The sequence below is a fragment of the Geotrypetes seraphini genome, chromosome 5 (assembly GCF_902459505.1).
Source record: "Geotrypetes seraphini chromosome 5, aGeoSer1.1, whole genome shotgun sequence".
In the NCBI taxonomy this organism is placed as follows: Eukaryota; Metazoa; Chordata; class Amphibia; order Gymnophiona; family Dermophiidae; genus Geotrypetes; species Geotrypetes seraphini.
The window spans coordinates 199,609,763-199,633,593 of NC_047088.1; the positions used below are offsets into that span (position 1 = coordinate 199,609,763).

The 23,831-nt window shown below is 40.4% G+C and overlaps 1 protein-coding gene across 9 annotated transcripts in view; it reads right to left on the minus strand.

Moving 5' to 3' along the window:
* RAPGEF4 (Rap guanine nucleotide exchange factor 4) overlaps positions 1-23,831 on the minus strand; it is a 251,957-nt gene that overhangs the window by 22,274 nt on the left and 205,852 nt on the right. For all 9 annotated transcript variants that reach the window (XM_033947094.1, XM_033947091.1, XM_033947092.1 and 6 more), the window contains 6 exons: positions 23,351-23,497; positions 14,612-14,709; positions 11,357-11,482; positions 9,789-9,967; positions 6,130-6,220; positions 2,460-2,510 (listed from right to left, as the gene is read on the minus strand). In XM_033947094.1, the coding sequence (XP_033802985.1) occupies positions 2,460-2,510; positions 6,130-6,220; positions 9,789-9,967; positions 11,357-11,482; positions 14,612-14,709; positions 23,351-23,497 (692 nt within the window). The remainder of the gene's footprint in view (positions 1-2,459; positions 2,511-6,129; positions 6,221-9,788; positions 9,968-11,356; positions 11,483-14,611; positions 14,710-23,350; positions 23,498-23,831) is intronic.

Genomic DNA, 23,831 nt, shown 5'->3' on the forward strand with positions numbered 1-23,831 from the left:
TGGGTGAATGTATGCACCACATACAAATATGAAAAAATAAAAGCAGAATGTAGGGGATTTAGTGCTGTATTTAATAAAGTTTGGAGTCCGTTAACTAAATTTATGGAGGTATGATAATATTTCTTTTATTCATTTCCTATACACATCCATGGGGAGAGGGGAGAAAGGGAGGGACATAAATAAATACTGATGGTGACATTTAGGTAACTTTATGAATTATTTAAATCACATATTATGTTAAAATGTATTATTATTTAATATATGATATTGAAAATCTTGAATGATATATAAGTTGCCTGTACAGATTATAGTGCATTGTATGTAATACCTACTGTTCTTTATTTGTTTGGCACTGTTTTTAGTTTTAAAATCAATAAAGATTAAAGAAAAAAAAAACAAAAACTTGTTGCTCACAAGAAAACATTTTTTTAGAACTTGTCGCACACACAGAAAAAAACTTGCATGCACCCGGCCAGTCCTTAGAGGGAGCATTAGTCTCTAAGGTGTATAAAAGGCTAGCTTGTTCTTTAAGTATTCTGGCCCATTTTGTCTGAGGACTTTGAAAATCAAACAGAGTTTTAAATTTAACCCTGTAAGGTACTGGTAGCTAGTGTAGTTTGTGCAGGAAGGATGTGATGTGGTCACGCCTCTTGCAGCTTTCTATTAGTCGTGCTGCAGCATTCTGAATTAGTTGCAGCTGATGCAAACTCTTTTTGGCTGGACCTGTGGACAGGGCACTGCAGTAGTGTAGTTGTGATGTTATCGAGACTACGACGGGAGCTCACGGCAGCCATTTCCTATGAGTGATCTGCATGGGGCATGAGCGTAGGAAGATCGCTCCTACCCCGAAAGCCCGCTAGACCACCAGGTACGATTCTGGGGAGTCTCAGAGAGCTTAAGATTCCGGAGGAAGGCAGGGGGGGTTTCGGGGGTCAGAACCGTCCCGAATATTATTTGTGTTTTTTTAATATTCGCAGGCCAGCTCTGCCCCTAACCCTCATGAATATTGAGGGAGAAGTGTATTTTTTAAAATTCCCTTCATAAGTATATACTAGAATAGATTACATGTACATTGCATTTGCAAGAGTCTGTCAATGTTATGAGCATCTATGTGCGTAAGGATACAACCGCCCAGATAAGCATCATCTCCCAAGAAAGGAGGAGAGGAATCAATTTATGTGATTGATCCTTGAAAACTAATGACAAGTAATTTTATTTTTAATTTTTATGTAGTAGTTATGCTAACTTTAGTGACAAAGCAATCAAGGCTTGTTACCGTTTGGATTTTCCTATCTTTCCAAACTTGGATTTTCAGCTCCAACAGAAATTCAATCGAAAAATGAGAATTTATGGTGGATGATGCAATGCATGTTTGCTCGTCGACTACTGCAGTGATTCCCAACCCTGTCCTGGAGGAACACCAGGCCAATTGGGTTTTCAGGCTAGCCCTAATGAATATGCATGAAGCAAATTTGCATGCCTATCACTTCCATCATATGCAAATCTCTCTCATGCATATTCATTAGGGCTAGCCTGAAAACCCGATTGGCCTGGTGTTCCTCCAGGACAGGGTTGGGAATCACTGGACTACTGAACCACGTTTTGAGTTAATCGCATTGATTAGCAATTCTATTTTATATGCTTTAGTTTCACCATTGTTACAATTACCCATACATAGCTTAAAGAACTTTAAATAAATAACTCTCAAATTTATTTATTTTTGTTGGGTTTGCAAATTTATAATTTCAATTATAATGTGCCAAGAAAAACATTTGCTCTGTTTAGTGTGTCAGAGCTAAAAACGTTTGAGAGACACTGGTCTAGTACATCAGGAATTTTGATCAGAAGCCAAATCACATCTAAGGAATTGTTATTTACTTCAAAAACTTGTGTATTTGAATTTTAGGATTTCCAGTAAAAGGGCTGTATTCTTCTGGCACCTCCTCCCTGGACAAGTTAAACATGTTCTGGTCATGGCAAGTATGGAAAAAAGCAAAAAATTGGAGCAGTACTTCTGCCCCTAATTCGAATGACTGGTTTATCAGGTTGCAAAACATTCTTTCCATGAACAATTACCTTAGAAGACCTCACCGCAAATACAGTGAGATCTGAATTCCATTCCTGAATTTCTTGGAGGCTGGGTGTGGTGTGCCAGCCAGATTAGCCTTGTTAAATATACATTAATTACAGTGTGACAAAAAGATGCAATAGGTTTTATGAGGAAATCACACTACCTCAGCAGGTCTCCCTTGCTGCTATGGAATGGTGTTTTCTATGACCTGTGTGGATAATGCTACACCAAAACTGATGTTATAATTCTTGAAAATTCAATAAATGTTTATTTTAGTAAAAAGGATTTTTTTCACATAATAAACTTTAATTACTCCCCAAAAATATGAAATAAATGGAATCTATGATTATTTAGAGAACATGATATATGTTATACATGCAGCACTTACCATTAAACCTTCAAATTCTGCATAGATCTTTTTGAACTTGCTTGGTAGTTTCTGTTACAACACATAAAAGTAAGAAAATCCTGTCACTTTCAGTTTCTGTACAACAATCCATACATACAGTACTTTACTATATAAATATGAGAAATTTGAAGAAACAGTCAGATCAATAATCAAGTGGGGTAATCTGAGTGGAGGAGTAGGTTAGTGCAGTGGTTTCCTACTGTCACGCCTTGTGTCTCTGGTTAAGGGGTAGATTCACTTACCTGACTCTCCGTGTCCGATCCGTGCAGGCCCGACCAATTCACCAAACAAAAAAATTAAAATGAGGGTGATTGGAAGAATGCCCCCTCCGACCACACGGATTGCTAGTGTGTGATCCTGATGCATGTGCAGACCATCTGCTTTCCCTGTAGATAGTCTGCGCATGCTCTCTCCGCACAAGGAAGATGCTTGCAGGCAGGGAGGGAGGGAGGCAGGCAGGGAGGGGGGGGGGAAAAACAGTCAGAACACGCTAGGCCTTAACCCGTCTGACTCTCCTACTCTCTGCCGCCTACCCTGCAGTGCGAAACCACGGGTTTAAAGCGGGGCTGCACTGCAGCATGCAGCCCCACTTTAAACCCGCAGGCTCGCACTGCAGGGAAGGCGGCAGAGATCCAGAGCTTGGGGCAAAGAGTAGGGCATGATTGAGATAGAAAGCAGGACTGGAAGATCGGAGCAGAGAGCAGGGCTGGAAGATCGGGGCAGAGTGCAGGGCAGCAACAGAGCAAAAGAGTCAGCAGAGACATGTGTGACTGGTCCCCAGCAGTCACTTCTTCTGTTGATTGGCCAGCCCAATCGGTGTCCCAGATTTGTTTTAGTGAATCACGTCCCTGCCTACTTTGCATGCTGTTTCCCCTCATTTGCATGCACGAATCGAAAGCGGATAGGAGGAAAGGTTAGTGAATCGGGTTGGAGGGAAATCGGGTTGCAAAGAGGTCACAAACCGATCGGTACATGATTGGTTTGCTTAGTGAATCTAGCTCTAAGTCACTTAACCCTCCATTGCCCAGGTACAAAATAAGTAGCTTGTTTTATTTATTTATTTATTTATTTTTTAAATGGCAGCCACTGCAACTGAAATTAAACCCAAATACCTGTATCTGGATATTCACTGGCAGTGCCAGTACATCTGATCACCTTTCCCCAATATTATCTTTGAAGCTCCCACCCCCTAATGAAAGATCTTGGCCACGCCACTCCAGGCACAAGCTCCTCCACCCCCACCAATCTTCTTCTGGGTTCTACCAGTTCAATACTGGTAGTTAGTGATGCCAGATGGGGTGCATCTCCTTTGCTCCTTTGTCTTGATCAGGATAAAAAATGGCTGCCATGCCATCTTACGATAGCCTCCAGTACTACTGCTAGGCAGTCATCTTTACATATTTCTTCCCTATGTGAAAGTTTCAAGTTTTATAAACATTTGATTAATCGCCTATCCTGGGATTCTAGGAGATTTACAATATAAAATGGGGTATATAAATTTAAATTTAAAAAACATGAACAAATTACATGGACAAGGATGATCCCATGTTACTGCGAGACTACCGTAAGGGGGCATGGTGGCAATTTTGTATCCCGGCCGAGCAGAGGGAAAGCACTTCCACCTAACACCACTAACCACAAATGCTGAACTGGTAAGACCCAGGGAGTGGGAGTGGGATGAGAATTGGTATTTCTGTGGGGCAGTTTGTGCCCAAGGACCGTGGTGTTGAGTGAGGGCTGGGGATCTTTTGCCAAGATGGGGAAAGCTTTAACAGGAATTTCAGAGGGAGAGGATCAGATGTACCAGCTCTGTTGGGGGGGGGGGGGGGGTGTAGAGGATGGGATGAGATGTACTGACACTGTCAGCGAGGTCAGGGAGAAGGGATTCAGATGTACTAGTCCTATGGGATGGTGGGTGAAATCAATGGGGTCAGTGAAGAGGGAATCAGAAGAACTGACACTGTTGGGGAAGATGGAGGTGGGAACTTTAACAGGGGTTTCATGGGGAGGAGATCAGATGAACTGGCAATGTCAGAAGGGCTCAGATATATCAACACTGTGGGGTGGGGTCAGGGAATTGGATGTACCACCGGCACTATCGGGGGGGGGGGGGCAGGGAGGAAGGAATCAGATGTACCGGCACTGTCGAGAGGGCTAGGAAGGATGGAATCAGATACATAACATAGTAGATGATAGCAGATAAAGACCCGAATGGTCCATCCAGTCTGCCCACTCTTTAAATGACTTAATTTAAATCTTTCTTCTTCTTAGCTATTGCTGGGCCAGAACCTAAACCTCTGCCCGGTACTATGCGTAGGTTCCATCTACTGAAGTCTCCATCAAAGCTCGCTCTAGTGCTGGGGAAGGAGGGGGGAGTGCCGCCATCACCATGACAACTATGACAGCAGCTGCGCTAAGGACTGCTGATAGCGCAGTTGCATTTACTGCCTCCTCTCGAGGTGGCAGTAAGTTCAGCTGTGCTATGGGCATTTCTGAAAGCTCGTGCGTAGTAACAACCCATGTTCTGGATATCACACCAAGCCAGTCCTTCTCGTGCCCAGATCCTACCCTCTCTAAAGTTAGGCAGCTAATGATGGATTTTTAGTGTAAAGGTTCCTGTTTTAGCCTAGGAGAGAGTAATGCAGGCCTGAAAACCTATCATCATTAGCTGCTTAATGTTGTGTAGTAAAAGGGCCCCTAAATCAACTAAAAATACAAAGCTTCATAGCAGAAAAAGACCACAAAAATGTATAACATATATCTAAATGAAGGAAATCCTGAGGCAGTGTACCATTATTGAGAATTATGAATAGATTTAGTAATCTATATTCCCTGAAGCAGCAACAAGTCAAACGCTGGCTACTGCTGGAGGGACCATTGCATTAATATTCTGCATAACTGCAACAGTCCCTGGGAAAAGGTGACTAAAGCTGCAGATTCAAAATTTTGAGAATAGCTGATTTTTCATGTCAGGGGTTCACAAGGAGTCTGAAAACATTACATGTTTGAACTTCCGTTTGGGGTTTGAACTATTGTATTACTAATTGTTTGCTCTAACAAAATTCAATAAAACCTCATTTTTTTGATTCTGGAGAATTCAATCCCCTTTTTCTAAACATGGGTCACAATTGTTTAAGTAAAAAAATTTTTTTACACCTTTTGCATCTTGATATGAATGATATTGCAGGAGAATTTTTATGCCTATGAATTGATTCACCCCGAGTTTGTAATTGTGTGAGAAGCAGCAGGAGGGCTTAAGGTTATCCAGATAGTACCACAGCAATAAGCAATACATTACAGACTGTTTATTTTTGTCCACAGAGCCATATTATGATTTGCCATATTACGATTTAAGTTACATTGGAGTCCTTTTACTAAGGCGTGTTAGCCATTTTAACGCGCACTGCTAAACACTAATGCATCCATTATAGTCCATGGACGTGTTAGAATTAAACGTGCGCTAATATTTAGCACGCGTTAAAGCAGCTAATGCGCCTTAGTAAAAGGATCCCATTGTCACTTTTTGCAGATTTTGGGGGACTTGTGATAATTAGTAGAAAGGGCTAAACCTAGAAATACTTTGGACTAGGTTGTATTCATCAGGCAAAAACGACTGTACACAAACTTGAGTTGGATAGCAGACACCTACCTCCCATGTTAGGGACAGACGGCTCACAGCAACATTACTTAGACCCATGACAATGGCAAAAAATGAATTCAGATTTTTGTATTCTTTGCAGCTGAAAGAGAACAATCGACAGGTTTGTCAGAGGAAAATCTTAGACAGGTAGTACAAGCAACAGTCCTTTCCCACCTTGATTATTTTATCTTTGTTTAATTGGGTCTCCTTGATATTTTTAAGCTCATGGGAGTCATAGGTAGCGGAACGCTACTTTTGGGAGGCGCTCAGGAGCTCCGCCCTAGCTAACAACTTCTGAGCAGCTCCCGAGTCTCCCACCCATCTCCCGAGTCCCCCCACCCATCTCCTCCTGGTGCTATAGTTTTAAATTAGAGAATGACACGGTGACAAAATTCATCACCGTTCCCGTCCCCGCGGATAACCACGGGAAATAATCCCATGTCATTTTCTAGTGTCTATTTTAACCTCAGTCCTTCTACACCAGCATTCTTCAGAGCAAAGCTTGTGGGTCAGTGGTTGTGGCCATTTATACTCTGATTCTTCCCTCTCTCCTTAAAGAATGACATGAAGATGGTTTCCCGCGGTTATCCGCGGGGACGGGAATGGTGATGAATTTTGTCACCGTGTCATTCTCTATTTTAAATCTTCAGGCATCCACCGTGCAGCGCCCATAAGCAGGCCTGCGCCCGGAAGTAGAATGAAGAGTTCCAGGGCAGGCCTGCTGTTTGATAGTGCTTGGCAGCTGCCAAAAGATACAGAATCATAGCACCGGAAGATGGGAGGGAGGGTGGGCAAGAATCAGCGACCAAATGTTTCTGGGGAGACCAGGGCCCCTGTGGCCTTCCCTGTTCTGACGCAGCTACTGCAGAATAAGACTGAAAAGCAAACTTAGGGCAAGATGGGTGGGAGACTTGCAGCACCTGTATTGATTGTTCGTTTAAGTTTCTGACCTTTGCCTACAAGAACTTTAATGGTATATCACCTGTATATCTGAGTAAGCTGATCGAGATACATCATCATATGCATATTAAGATACATATCGGATACATATTAAGGTTACACGATGAATATAGGTTGGTAGAGGTTGTGGTTAAAGCGGATAGTGAAGCTGGTTTTAAGAAAGGTTTGGACAAATTCCTGGAGGAAAAGTCCATATTCTGTTATTAAGACATGGGAGAAGCCTCTGCTTGCCCTAGATTGGTAGCATGTAATGTTGCTTCTCCTTGGGTTTTGGCCAGGTATTAGTGACCTGAATTAGCCACTGTGAGAACGGGCTACTGGGCTTGATGGACCATTGGCCTGACCCAGTAAGGCTATTCTTATATTCATATGTTCTTATTTTATTTTATGTTGGCTTGCTCAAGGCCGGTACAAGAATATTGGGCATCCTAGACAAACCTTCAACCTCTCCACCCCCCAAATAGCCAGTTTCACACTGTATGCTACTAGATATTTTTAATGGCACTAACTGGTTAAGTGACATTGAATATATCCAGTTAGCTCCAGACAAACCATTCAAATGGCCAGGAGCCGTTTCTGGCAGGTTAAATCATTTTGAAACTCGACCCCCAACATGAGAAATAAAATACACTGAAGCAAAATAAGTATGAGGAGTTGAAAGAATGCATCAGAACCAAGAACTGGATCTGCAGGTTCAATGCTCAGTGGGGAAAAAAAAAATCTTTGAGTTTTGCGAGCTCTGCAATTGTTCCAATAAATTTGTTCCTCAGAAGTCACCGCAGGATCCTCAGCACACATTCAACAATGTAGTTATAGTTTTCTAGAAACATCCACGTATACAAGTGTTGCTCAAATTGATATTGACCACATCTAACTAGCCCCTGGCAGCAGGTGAATGCTTTGCACTGGCTGTAGCATGGTTTAATGGGCACATTATAAAACCTACAGTTGTTTTGTAATGTTAATAGAGGTAGGAACAATTAAAATAAGAAAAAAAAACAATTAAGTATTCATATGCTTCCTGCTGTTAATGTGAGCGGGGGCTATAAAGCTTTAGTTTGGAAAAGGAAAAAGGGGTATGTTTCTGTCTATGCCCTGCTGCTTTAAATTTATAAGCTGTAAAGAAAAAAAAAAAAACACCTTTAACACTTTTAAATGGCTACTGGAAAGGAAGAGATATTTCCAAACAGAAAAACAAAATTTCAGTCAGCTTGATTCAATGGAAAAGTCGCAGCAGTTCAGCTGCGGTCACAGGTTCAGGTCGTTCTCCTACATGGAGTTTGCCATGGTTAGAGATTGGGCCTAAGCAGGGAAGACAAATTACTGCTTAAAAAAAATCATGTTGCTTTCATGTACGTACATTGCACTACTAGAAAATGTCTTCCATATGTAATTACCATGGGCTGAATACGCTAAGGAGCACTTTTGTTAAAGCATTTTAACGTTATGCGCTTATCCCCTCATTCTATAAAACAGGTGCCTAAATTTAAGTACCATTTGCTCACTAAAATTACAAAAAACTAGCACTTACATGGGTAAGTATACACATCTACACCTGCTAGTGGCATGGTTAGCCACACCCACAGTGGTGTTAAGCAGCCTAAAATACCTATGGAGGTGTTATTCTGGTGCCGATTTTGTAGGCGCTTTGAAACTCAGCTAAAAACATAATTTAAATGGTAGGTTTTTTTACTGAGCTTGGGTGCCTACCAGTGCCTCAAAAATCAGTGCCTGTTAGAAAATCCAGGCCTAAGGGCTCCTTTTACGAAGCCGCGTTAGGGGCTTTATCGCGCCGTGACGTTTTATCACGCGCTAACCCCCGCGCTAGCTGAGAAACTACCGCCTGCTCAAGAGGAGGTGGTAGCTGCTAGCGCGGCTGGCAGTTTAGTGCCCGCTATTATGCGCGTTAAACCGCTAACGCGGCTTCTTAAAAGGAGCCCTAAGTGTCTGACATCATGTTATAAGGCTGTACCATATTATTCTATACATGTGAACCAGAAGCTCTAGTTACAAAGGAGCGTCATTAAATCAAGAGCAAACATAAGAGATATGTAGTTTAAAAATCAAGCAAGCTAGCTGCCAGCAAGATTTTTTTATGCATATTTGGTTTTCTTTTTATAGTTATGGTCCACTGGCCCTGATGAATCAAAGCAAAATACTTGCCACTGTTGGTTTTGGCTGTGGTTATGCTGAATGGAGAATGACATTTTCACATAAGGAGAAAGCATGCTGTCATCTAAGTACTTTTTCCATTTATAAAATAATTTCAAAAAGAGAGGAACTTTAAGGCTTTAAGAATATATATAAATAAACAGTAGTCTACAGAAGTTTTTTTATGTCAATTATGAAAGAGTTTTCTAGTTTGTGAGGCTTTTTTAGCCTGGAGCTCTTTGAGGCTTTTTCCTTCCATTTTTGTGGATAGTTTCATTTTTTGCTCATTCTTACAGAGCACCATTTATAGGTGTGTTGCTATTCTATAAATAAGCAGTGGATGATCCCAAGTCTGTCTTAATAATGGCTTATGGACTTTTCTTTTAGGAATTATCCAAATCTTTTTTAAACCCTGTTAAACTAATTGCTTTTACCACAAAAGGATGCAAGAATGCACATACTTGCATTTTGAAAATTATCCAAGAATATATGTGGGCATACTTGTACACCTGCACATTACCTCATGCTATTCATATATTATGCCAATAGTTACTTACTGAGCTGCTATCTTAATAAATTTCTTCAGGAGCTGGACACGTTTGCTCAGTTGGGAGCAGAGGCAAATCTCTGTTACCACCCAGAACTGAACTTCATTAAACCTTCTCAAAAACAGATCTAAGTTTGCTGTGGTCTTTTTAAAATTGTGCCGTCCAAATGTATGATATATGAGCTCCAACTAGAACGGGGGAAAAGAAAATGCTTGTTATAATACGTTTTAAAATTCCATAGCAAGTCAAACATAAAGCTTTTAGCATGGCATGCCAGAGAGAATAGCTAAAGGGTACTGCAAAGATATAGGAATACAGATTATCATAATTTTGTTAACTAAGATATACCAATATAGTTCAACATATACTTTGAGAGGTAGTTTTTTTTTTTTAAATGACATCTATTTACCATGGGTCTCTGGTGGGTTACAGATAGCAGAACAGAACAGAATAGAGAATGGAGAGAAAAGCACATATAATACATATAAATCCACAGAAAACTACCTACCGGTACATCCCACTTAAAATGGAGAGAAAAGGACCTCAGTACAAAAAAGAGTGGGCCTTGAAAACAAGCTAAGCCCCTTATATACAACTTATACAACTTAAGACCCTTGTACTGTATATAACTAGTACCATCATAAGTCCTAACAAAAAAAATGCCATATTAACAGTTAAGCACAGGAAATAAATATCAAGATAAGAGAACCAAATATCCCTCCCTGTGACAGCTGACATCTCTCTTTATTTTTATTTTTTGCAGCCAGAATATGAACATCTAACTCTGATTTCAGGGGAAATTACATCTGTGTCCAAACAGAAGGATTTTGATATTTAGACCTGGTACCTGGCACATCCAGGTTACATAACAGTAGTATCAGAGTAACATAGCAAATGATGGTAGATTCTGTTCTGTTGTTATTTATACCCTGTGCTTAATTCAGTTCAAACCTACATAAAGATTTCTGTTCTGTGACATGAATAGGTTTGGACTGAATTAAAATGTTCTGACTGAGAAGCTGTCCACTGGTGGGAGTAAGGGAATCATAGTAGGTATTTTTCTGCTCCTAGAGGGCTTATAATTTAAAAAACACAACAACCCACAAAGCTGTAGTGGAATTTGATCCAGGGTCCTGGAATTGATCCAGCCTGTTGTTTTAACCATTAGGCTACTCCTTCATAAACGTGGCCATTTTATAATATTGGCGTTCCTATGCTGCCACAATGATGCTCATGTCCCTTGTTTTGCCCTGTTCAAAATTTTAAAGATTCACCCCCTCGTTAACAAAAGCCAGCAGCACGGGCCGGCTTGGTAAACGATCTGACGCTCACAGGAACTGAATGGGTGTCAGAGCATTTTGCTTTGTAAAAGGGAGCCTCAGTTTGTAAAATGAATATTCATGCTGGATGTCACCAGTACATGTACATCCATTTCTCATGTCCCTCTGTTCTGAAACACATGAGAAGTAGACTGGGTTGGACGTCCTTTCAACAATGTCGCTCCATATGATTTGCTGACAAGGAATGCATAAGAGTATTTTTACCTCTGTACTGTAAAATCCTGTAGCGGGTCATACCTCATGCACACAGCTGAAGAGGTCCCAATCGTGAACAGTCATTTGGTAGGCTAGGTCCTTAGAACTCATCAGTTCAAATGTTCCTATACTTCCAGCAGAAGGACCTTCTTGCTCTGCAAGAGGTGTCTTTAAGAATATTTCAAAAATATCAATCAGATCATATCCAGTACACTAAATAATGCTCAGCTAACTCAATTAAAAAGAGAATTATTAAATTTATTTTGTGTTAGACACTACATATACACATAGAGGGAAGCTCTATAAATCACGCTCAATAATGGGCACCAGAAAAGATTGGCACTAAGTTCAATTCTTTAAAGAGCACGCGCCCATTACAGAATCGCGCTTGGTGACAATGTTCATGCCCTATCTTTGGGCACCAGTCTTGCACCTGCCAAAACCAGGCGTAAATGCTGGAACCCAAGTTAGCCGCATTAAGCTAGTATTCGGTAATGTCTGCAATTTTTCAGAACACCCCTGACATGTCCAGACCCCTCCTATGGCCAAGCACCTTTCTGGGTTGCTCTCCATGAGATTTGGGCCCAGAGTTTATAGAAAAGCATGCAACCAGATGTGTATGTAAAGCCTAATTCCCGTCAATAAATGCCAGTAATTGGTTGTTAACTTGATCAGGTCCAGCGTCTTATGGAGGGAGCAATTAAATCCAAATTTTTAATATACTCAGCGCTCAAAATATAGATTTATAAACAGCATAGCTACACGTTAATAAACAGAAGCCTTGGAGGTGACTAGTTTCACATGAGCCACTCTACCCATGACTTACCTGAATCATCATGTGCTTTACACGCTAATTCATTTGTTTTCCATCAAAAAACATTTTTTGAAAAATCATGTTATTTTAGTGTACAAAAGTGCTTAGCTTAAAAAAGATGTCCCTCTTTATTTGAGGCACAGGCCAAATAGCTTCTTTAGAGGTGAATCATGGGCAAAGTAGCTTGTATGAAACTAGTCACCTCCGAGGCTTTGAAGATTATTATAGATGAGAAGGTTTATTCATGTGTAGTTGCGCTGTTTATAAATCTATTTTTTGAGTGCTGAGTATATTAAGAATTTGTTGATAGTTGATGGCTCGTTAAGTAATTAAGTTGCGTGTGCAACTTGACATTGTGCTCAAGTTTCATTACCATATATAGAATCTGGGAATAATCCAGAAGTAAATACCTAGCATTTGCTGCTATGATAGTCCATTTGTATAAGACTGTTAAATTGTTTCTGAAGAAGAGCAAAGCAGTTTTTAAGTTTTAATTACTGTTTTTTTTCTGAGAGGATTTTGGCAGTCCATTGTTGAAATGTAGCTGGAGTATCAGAAAAAAACATCTCTAATACTTGTGAAAACACCAGGAGTGAGATCTGAATTATAGTGGAAGTCTTATTTAGTGATTTACAGTTTCTGCAAAATTGTGTTTGAAGTAGGGAATGGCTTTCGCCAGACTGTCCTTGTCACAGCCAAGAAACTCACAGTGAACATCCAGCAGATGAATTTGGATATATTAGGCCTCCAATGTAAGCAAAATTTCTCTCCTGCAGATTCACTGTAGATTCTCTGAAAATCCAACTGACTGGGAAGCCCTGAAGTAGGGAGGGCCTAACTGGTCAGGGGAAAAGGGATGGGATTTGATAAATTTCCTTTCTGTGCTTACAATCAAAGTAGTTTACCCATTGCAGACAAGTACTTATTTTGTACTTAGGGCATTGGAGGGTTAAATGACTTGCCCAGTCACAAAGAGCTGCAGTGGGTACTGAACCTCATTTCCTTGGTTCTCAGGCCACTCCACTAAGCATTAGGCTACTCTTCCTTCAGCTGTTGGAATTCATCCCATATTTTAAGCAGGGCCTTGATCATAAGGTCTTTAATATCAGTAAGGTAGACTGGGTCATAGTAGAATACCTCATCCGAAGGATGGCACCCCCCAGTAGCATAATGCACTGGTTCTGTGTCGACTAAAAGATTTAGCAGGGCTCTTTGCTGAATATTTAGTGCCATTATTTGCTACAAAATGAATCTACTTTCAATAATTTGTAAATCAGCTTCTTCTAAACAGAAGTGCCACTCAGGTATACATTGATATGTATTTGTCAATATTGAAGACTACTGTTTTAGAAAGAAAACATTCTTTGGTTATTTATGTGACTTCAGAGCTAATGGAAGGCCAAATGGAGGGGTTTTATCGATTCCAAGAATGAGTTTTGTAGAACCATAGGCTCAATATTTCAATTATTGCTTATTACAGTACATTTTGGATTAATTTCAAATCACATTATACGTTCCTTGACGAAAGGGTCCCTTTGCTATGACAGTGAAAGGACTGTTAGTCTAATCTAATCTAATCTGGTATTTGTGCATTGCGCAATTTACAGTGAGAAAAGAAAATACTTTAGAACACAAAAGGATCAAGGAGGGATTTAGTGGAAGATTGTGATTAGGACAATACCTAGACATTATAGTTTGAAAATTCTTAACAATAGGGAACCGTTTCTATGTAGGGGAGTATTACTTAGGTCAAAGATCTTTGGTCTGAGCGGAGATGGAAGCAATGAACATGTTGAGATCTCTATTAGTCGGCAGGAAGCGGTGTGGTTGGTGGAGGGATTGAGGTAGTAAGTAAAATGTTTTTCAGCATCTATATTATTTAGTGTATTTGACCTATGTTATCAGTTATACACTGAAGAGGCAGTAAATAATAATAATAATAATAATAATAATAGTTTATATACCGCAGGACCGTGAAGTTCTATACGGTTTACAATGATTAAAAGATGCTACAGATTGAGTGGAATTAACAAAGTTCAGAGTTAGTGATTAACAGTTCTAAAGATCATTTGTTGAGGACTAAGATTGTATAGGTCAGTTACCTAAGTACTTCAGGAACAGATGTGTTTTTAAGCGTTTCCTGAATTCCCCATAAGTACTAGGCATGAGCAGTTGTTCCAGATCTTTACCCCATAATGCTGCTTGGTGTGAGAAAAGATGTTGCTGATCACTTTTAAATTTACAATCTCTAACCGGTAAAGAAAGGTTGACAAACATTAGGGATTAAATTTTAGAAAGAAAAAGCCCATAACATTTTCTAATTTTGCTTAGTAGTCCACTAGTGAAAGCTTTTGCAATATTATGAGTGTTTGTTTTGGTCTACTTTGAGATCAACAACATGATGGTGAATACAGCACATTTCCTTCAAGAGTTGCACTGTAAGAAAAATAGTTAGACTATGACTGACAGTCAAATCTACATACCAGTGAATCGAACTGGTCACGTAGACAAGCAAAGAGGCGCCCGTTAACACTCAGTGTGGTGAACACTGAAACATCATTAGGCTTGAGGACCACTTTTTCTGTAAATAGATAATCATATGATTTCATGTTAAGTGCAGAAGAAATTCTAGATGATCTTTGATTAGATGGGCAACATGAAATTACTACAAACAAGCATTGTTATCGCATGGAAATCCATTAAGAGGGTAGTGATCAATGTGAACAACCATTAAGACAGGTCACTTTATTGTTAATCTGGGTTATTAATAACTACTGTAGATCTCATTGTATAAAATGGGACCTGTTCTATATTTAAAAAAACCAAAAAACTTTTTTATAGCGTTTACAAAAACCCCAACTAAATGGTTTACATCAATTAAAACATACATAAGATAAAAATAGACCAAATCATAAAATCTACATAATTAAACAATTTCTTCTCTGCAAATGTCAACTAATAAATCACAGGAATACAATAGCAAACATGGTTAGTGGTAAAATAGCCTGTCATAATGATAGTCCACATTTATCTTAACAAATATACTGTATATTAAATAGGCAACCACTTTAACCCCCTATTTTATAAGGTGCACTAACCGATTAGTATGCACTAATTGAATTAGCACACGCTAAACGCTAATGTGCCCACAGACTAACATGCATGCATTAGCATTTAGCGCGTCTTAAATCAATTAGCGTGCGCCAATCGGTTAGTGAACCTTAGTAAAACAGGGCCTAAATCAAGCAGACATTAGTGCAGGTGTAAAACAAACATGGAGAACAACCTGCAGAGTACCAGAATAACATACTTTCAAACAGAGCAGGCTATTTAGACAAAGCCAGTTTGAGATCTCTGGCAACAAATTTATCCAACTTGATCCACCTTGGTTACTTTAGAATAGGGGTTCTCAACCCTGTGTTCAGGACACACCCAGCCAGTCAGGTTTTTAGTATATCCACAATGAATATGCATGAGATAAATGTGCATGCACTGCTTCATTGCATATTCATTGCAAGTATCGAAGACCTGACTAGCTTGCTATCTCCTGAGGACTGTTCTGCCTTGGTCAAAGTGGTAGAGCATCTTTTTCCTTTGTAATCATTGTTTTAATATGAATAAAAGATTCTGATACTTCCTTCTAAAGCAGGGGTGTCAAAATCCTTTCTAGAGGGCCGCAATCCAGTTTTCAGGATTTCCCCAATGAATATGCATGAGATCTATTTGCATGCACTGCTTTCATTGTATGCTAATAGATCTCATGCATATTCATTGGTGATATCCTGAAAACCCAACTGGATTGCGGCCCTCAAGGAGGGACTTTGACACCCCTGCTTTAGAAGGAATCTTTTATTCATATTTAAACAATGATGATCACAAAGGGAGGTCTTTAAATAAAAGATGCTCTGCCACTTTGACCAAGGCAGAACAGCTGTAAAATACGGCCCATTTCAGAAACGAGGGGCTTTGTCTACATATTCTCCACAAAGGAGAGGTAAATTTATCAGGAAAAAAATACAACCATAAAAAGCAAAGGGGCTCATAATCGAAACGGAAATACGTCTAAAATCCCGCCTAAATCAGCACTTGGATGATCAAAAAGACAGGTTGTCCAAGTGCCAAAAATCGAAACAGGTTTTAGACGTATCTAAAAACAGCTTAGGCCTTTTCAGGGCCGCTGTACGCCCAGAGCTGAAAGGGCATTTTAGGAGGAGTGGCGAGGACAGGATTTGGGTGGGACGTGGGCTGACCTAGACTTAGTCGTACTGCAAGTATAACCAAAAGTTTAATGAGACTGCCTAGACGGAACGTGTACGTAGTGAGTTAGGCAATCTAAAAACAGGTCTAAGTGCCCAGAATGTATCCAAAATGACCAGATAACCACTGCAGACACAAAGTACAGACCCTCACACATTGCCCCAATGATCACTGCCCCCCCCAAACAATACCATAAAAATCAGAATAAAAACGTACATACCTGCCTCCAGAACATCAGCATCTGGCATAGGAAAGCCTAGTAGAGCTGCACAGAGGTAGCTTAAGTACTCTGGGGAGTGGGCTAGTGAACCATAGAGAGGAGGACCCAGGCCCATAAGCTACTCTAACCACTGCATTCATGGTGAAACATATGCACCCCCCAAAACCCTATTGTACTGCCATATATGTGACACCTGCAGCCATATTCTGTTCCTCTGGGCCTAGAAAACCTTTGCATTTTTTGGGGACATTTGCGTGGTTTCCTGTACTGGACCATACAGATATATTGTACTGCTCTCACTCAAAAAAAAAAACTCCTAAACAAAACATATGCTGAAGAATATAATCTGGTAGATCACTAAATGACAAAGATGAGTAAGACCATCAGTCCAGCTGACCTGACACACTCCTCCTTCGCACGGGAGGCTACAACCAAGAAAATGCATAAATCCTAAGGGCTTCCTCAAATCACCCACAGATACAATGGACACAGCTCTAAGGTCGTAACAACCCACAAAACTGTCAGTCACCTCAGCACTGAGAGATTAGATCCTCCCCTCCACAACATAATGCTAACATCACTCTTCACCTTCCATCATTCCTACCATCAATTACTTCACAGTCAGCACTACCACAGTCCATGACCGTGCCTTCTCCTGTAGTAATCAGCCACCCAATCTGATTACCAGTGGAGCATGAACATCAGAAACTTCAGAAATGATGTAGAACCACCTTGGTGATGCAAAAGAATAGCAGAGCTAACTTGCAGAATCTCTCTTGCTCCAGCTACTACAACCATAACCAGCTGCAGAATAGAGACCCCTTCCCTAAGCCTGTAGAACCTACTCTGCAGTCTTATCACCTCTAAGAAGGATCCTCATCATACATCATACAGAGACTGCTGGGAATCTCGTATTAACTATCCACAAAATTCTAGAATTGTGGAAGTGGCGAGTCACATCAGAGACACCTCTGGAGCTCATATTCTTATGACATGGAAGAGAACGAAGGAAAAAAAAAAAACTCCATCCCTTTCACTCCCCACAGATCCATTCCCTCAAGATCCAGTCATTACATTGGCATTGGAAATGGGGGAGCCATAGGTTTCATGGCACCCCTAAAATGTTTCCTCCCTGCATCCCTTGCCATAAGATATTCCCTCCCCCCCTTATCTAATCTTCTCAGGACAGTGACTCTATCTTCTGTCTAAGATGCACTGCACAACCAGCTTACCAGTTGGGGGGAGGATTTTAAGCATCTGTTTGTGCGCCTTAGTAAAAGGACCCCTAAATGCTTACAAGATTCCAGCAAAAGGGAGAGGGATGAGGGAGGGAATTTAGGGGACATGTTAAGTTATGCAGTGTATGGATAGTCCATGGCAATTTACTGCTGTTGTAGTGGAAATCATTAAATATCTAAAGAGAGAGAGAGAAAAAAAAAAAAAAAAAGGATACACCAACCACATGCAATGTCGACCACTGTTAACCTGAGGTTGTCGTTGCTTGTAGATATGTGCACAGCAGCATCAGTTGACATCTTCAGACACTATTGCCAACCTTCAAGAGTGGATGGTACATTTGGACAGACTATTCTTCAAATCCTGTTCACATGATGTGCTTCAACCCCATCCAGTGGTGACCATGGTCTCTTTCCCAGGATGCTATGAGCAATAAAACAATATTGCCAACCCTAACCAGAGTCACCATTTGTGGCTGCATCGGTCCTGCTCGTTGACGGAGAAAGCAGAGTTGCTCTCTTGTCATGGCCATTCTCCACAGACAGCAGGATCATGCAGCCACACAGCTCCTCCCACCTTCTCCTCATCAACTGAAGTATGCAGCAGTTATATTGCTGATTGAGGTGCAGAGAGAGCCCTCAAATATGCCCTGAAGGATTTTTTGGACTCTAAAAGAAAGATCCATCCATGATTCTACCTGGTAACAGCACTACTTGTGTGACTGCAAGATCCTGCTGTCTACAGAGAACTGCCGTGAACAGGTAAACAACTCTGCTTACTAACAGTATCCTTTTGAATAGGTTTCTAAAATCACAAGTGGATCAATTACAATATGAATGTACTATACTATATATATATATATATATATATATATATATAGTTTCAGAGTAATTTATAGAGTTATTTCTGTTATGGTAACAGCTTTATGTGATCATTATAGTTCTTGTCCTTGATCTATTCAAAATTATTATTAATTTCCTAGTGCACTTTAACTTTTCAGATCATTTCCTTTCTCCCTGTAAAAGTAATTTATATCCATTAGATTTGAAACATTATCTTATCAGCTGCTGCTTCAAAAGGATCTGGATCTTTATTGCTCTCATTTTATTTCAACGTGCCTCCCTAAGCCTTTTAGTGTTACCTTTCACAATGCATCCTGGAGGCTTGAAGGTTTTAGACCAGGCTTGTCCAACCTTTTCCTATCAGGGACCACATTTTATATTTTGTAACATTCGGAAGGCCAAAACACACGTATGCTTCCTTGACAGCACTGAAATTCTCCAACTGGATCCCTGCTTCTCTGCCGCAACTTGTTTAACCACGAGGCTGAACTGTGTTGCACTGGAGGTTGAAGTTAGTCTTGTGAGACTTGATACCATGGGAACAGCCTCAACATCTGGTATTGCGCGGCTCAAGTTCCCAGTTAGACCGGCATGGCAGGGAAGCAAGGATCCCATCATAGGACTTAAGGGAGCTTCTGCAGGTCAAGAAAATGGGATTGGCAAGCCAAGAAGTAGCCCTTGGGCCATGAGTTGGACAAGACTGTTTTAGACACTGTAGCACTAAGATCAAATTTCACTGTTCTTAAATATCAAATTTTGGTACAAACAAGAGACATGAAAATTATCAAGTTAACCTAAGACATAAAATGCAAAATGAAGACTTTTTAATAAATACTGCAAATATATTGAGCTCCTAAATTTAGAATACTTGAGAGGTGCCTAAGGGGCCCTTTTACTACACTGCGAAAAACACTAAAGTGTGCTTACCGTAGCTTAAAATGTCTTACTGCAGGGCGTGCATAGGTTTTATTTTTTTTTAGTACTGGGAGCAGGTCGGGACGCAGAATAGGCATGTACTGAGCTAATTGGTTAGGGCAGCTACATTTCCACACACTACCCAACTATCATGTGAGTAGAGCATGAGCTCTTAGGCCCAAATTCTGTATATGGCACCTAAAGTTATGTGCATACATCAGCACACTTAGCTAATGTACGCCCATAACTTAATTAAATAGTCTTAATCAGCATCAACAAGTGGCAATTAACACCTCTAATTGGCAATAATTGGAGTAAATTGAAAATTTGGCACACTACTTGGTAGGCGAATAGCACAAAATGGAATGTGCTTTGTCCAATGCACATAGCTAAAAGTGGGTGTGGTTAGGGGGCAGATCATGCGCATGTTTTTGAGTTATGGGCCTGTCTTTGACTTTAGGTACCATTGTGCACACAACTTAGGTTAAGGCATTTAGGGCCAAAAAACCCTGGCATAAATAGGGTGTGCCTAAATTTTGTAATGCTTAGCAATGTATAATGGAAGATTAAGTTCTTACTTCAATAATTTTATTTCTGTTAATACACATAGGAATCTGTAGTCTAGGTGAACATCCTCTGGTTGCAATCTGTTACAGAAGATAGTCAATCACATCTTTCAGCTCCTCCTCCTTCACCAGTGGAGTATAGTAACCTCTTCAGTTTGTACCAAAGCAATTGATATCCACCATAACAGAAGAAAGTAGAAGGAGGGACACAGGGAACTTCTCCAAAACAATAGTACATTTATGTTCTGCTCATGAAAAAGAACAATAGTTAGTATGACCTCATAATATAGGTGTACCAATAAGCTATCCTGCTGTACACAACAAACACAAACACATATGAAGCCAGGAACTCAATAAACCTATGGCTTTATTAGTTATATATGATTATATTTCCTTCCAACTGATAGGAGATAACTACAGTTCTGAACTATAAATTTATCTGAGGCAGAAAGCAGACACATTGAAACTGACAGGGCAGGCTTTACAGACTCTTATGTGTAGTAACAGAAAGAAGATTATTCAGGTAAAAACCTAATCTTCCATTCTGTTATATAAACAAAGGAGGCTGTACTCTAGGTGATGTACCAAAGCAATGGCAAATACCTAGGGTAGAACAGATGAGCCTGCCCACAAGACTGAGGACTCCAAAGCAATGTCCTCCTGAGCTGCCACATCCACTCTGTAGAATCTGGCAAAGATATGGAGAGTAGACCAAGCAGATGCTCTACAATTCTCCTCGGGCAACACTGTCTCCACCCAGGAAGCTGCTAGCTTCTAGTTCAATGAGCTTTAAGAGAAATAGGCGACGGATTTCATAGGCAACATACGTTGACAAGATTACTATATGAATCCATCTGGCAATAGATACCTTGGAATCTGGTCTGCCTCATGCTGACTGACTGGTTAAAACAAAAAGATAGTAGGGAAGCCAAAAGTCATTGGTCCGTTTCCTTAAGCTCTCTTGATTAGCCTTACCTCAGGGCCTGTTCAGCCAAAGTCTGATTGTTGCCCATACAAGGAATAAGGGATAAGGGTAAACTTGTGTCAGGTTAATATGTGACAAGAGTCTTGTGACAAGATGCTAGCATTTTCCTTTACTCAGAATGTCAGCATGGCAAGAAGGGAGAGGAAATGGGAATAATTCATAATTCTTTCACAGGGGCTCATAATTCTTTCACAGGGGTTCAGATCCTCACATGAGGCCTAGATCCGTACACAGGGCCTAGAGCAGTGTGCTGGTCTGGCATGGTTCAGAACTGCCTGTGTGCTGACCTTGCCTGTGTTCTGATGCACTGGATCAGAACTTATCAGACCTCCATCCCTACACGTTTCAAATTGTGGAGTAAAACTTTCCATACGTCCAGTCTCTGCAATATTTTATTCTGCTTGGCTGAACACGTAGACTGAAACACAGAAAATCTCTTGGTTGACATGAAAGGCCGAAACAACTTTCAGTAGAAAGGAAGGTACCCTGCCTCTGTGATCCTGCGGTATGATTATCTACATGCAAGTGCTCCCATGGGAATGGTCCCCCAGCTTCCAAGATGCACAGAGCAGGCTGGCTCCGTAGGTACATTGGTAATTGCCCCACGAGCTGCCCACTGCCCACACAGAATCTGCTTCCTCTCCAAGGCAGAGTAGCCCCAAATTGGGGCTCTCTAGGCACCTAAACCTTATGAGATGGAAAAAAAACTACCCATAAATAATAAAACCCAACAGCTTGCTTGCAGAAGAAAAATCTGAAGAGGGCACTATACTCCACTGGTGAAGGAGGAGGAGCTGAAAGATGTTATTGACATCCTTCTGCAAGAGTTCGCAACCAGAGGATAGAGTACAGACTGCTATGTTTGTGCAACAGAACAGCGCTTAGCATGATTCTATACAGTGCGCATAACTTTTATATAATCAAACTTAGCGCCACACTAGTCAGCATCAATTTGTTAGGTGACATATATATAATCTGGCCCTTACTGCTTACAAAATAGGTGGTAGTCGGGGCTTACATGCTAATGAGAAAATTAGTACATGGCCATTAATTTAAAAAATATATATATAGAAAAAGCGAACACTTTATTCACGTGGTATAAATGATCTTAGCGTGTGGGAACGATAATGCTAAAGCCACTTCTTACTGAAGTTTGGTAAAAGGTCCCATAAATTTGGCTCCTATTTTCAGCCAAACTTAGAAGCTTATGTTTTCAGCAGCAAATTCATCTACATTGAAGGGCCCATGGGCTCCTTTAATAAAGGCACGCTAACAATTACTGCATGGCAAATGCGATGAAGCCCATTCAGTTCCTATGGGCTACATCATATTTGCCACCTGGGAATTGTAACACAGCTTTGCAAATGGAGTCCTATGCTTTTAAATTTAGGTCTGCCACTCATTTGTTTAGACTTTTGAGTCCAATTTATAAGTGTCAGGCTGAAATCAGTGCTAAGCTCCTAACTTTTTCCTCCTCCCTAAATCCACTTTGTTGCCACGCACTTTTTGGCTCCTAAATTTAGAAGCCTAGTGAACCCAGGAGCATAAATTTAAGCACTCAGGCCCTGATCTATAAACAGTGCATATAAGATAGGTGCCAAGGAACGTGGTGCATAGTGCTTGTCAATCTTCAGTTAGGCGCCGTTTATAGAATCATGCCTAGTGGTGCCTAAATTGGTCTTAGGTGCCAGTAGGCAACAACATTTTAGGTGCCCCCCTATTTATGACAAGGTTTTCTTGGCCTAAATGCCGGTGCCTAAGATAGGCACTAAGTCCAATTTAGGCACCTAGATGCAAAGCACACCCAAGATCTGCCCATGATTCACCCCCTAGCCACGCCCAATTTCTGGTATGCACTTCTGAGTCAGGCACTTACCACCCAATTAATTGTAATTTTTGCCAATTATGAGCTCATTATTGCTTATTAACGATATTGATTAAACTAAGTGAAAAATTAAGTTAGGTGCCTAGATCCGATTTAGATGCTAATTGGGCATCAGCCCTAGTAAATTTTCAATGTGGCCAATTTAGAAGTGGAATATTGACCTTATATATATTTTTTATTTTTTAGTAATTTGTCATTAGTGAGTTCCTTCCATTTAGGAGTTTCAGCTTCTAGATTCCATGAGAGTTCTTAAAATTAGAGTGCTTTAAGTGTGTGGGGGGGGGGAGTTTAGTTAAATGTAACAGAAGAACTTTACCTCCTGAAGAACTGATCTTCACCAATATTAGTCCATCCCCAGAGCCGAGTTTATCTGCTACTGCACTGAGTATTTCCTTCACTGAAGCAGCTACTTGTACACGAATCGTGGTGTAGGTATGGTCTATGCAGTATACCTTAAAGAGTACTGAAACAACAGAAAGATTGAAAGCAATCACGGCAAATTTCAAAAGCCGAAACCCTGAAATATGTAATCTCAAAAATCTCAAAATGATTTCACTTCACTCTGCATATGACATAGAAGGCCAGTGTAGCCCAATTCATAGGTTAGATCTGTTCAGCACTGACTAGACATACATTTCAGACTCATTAAAATAGTGATAAAATTGTGAGATTGCTAGTCAGTTGAACACAAATGGTGGTACTATTGGAATGAAAACAGTTTTGCAACAGAAAAGAAGGCAGTCTTGGAAGGGTGGGCTATTTTCAAACTGGTCATTAGTCATCACATTACAGTCTTT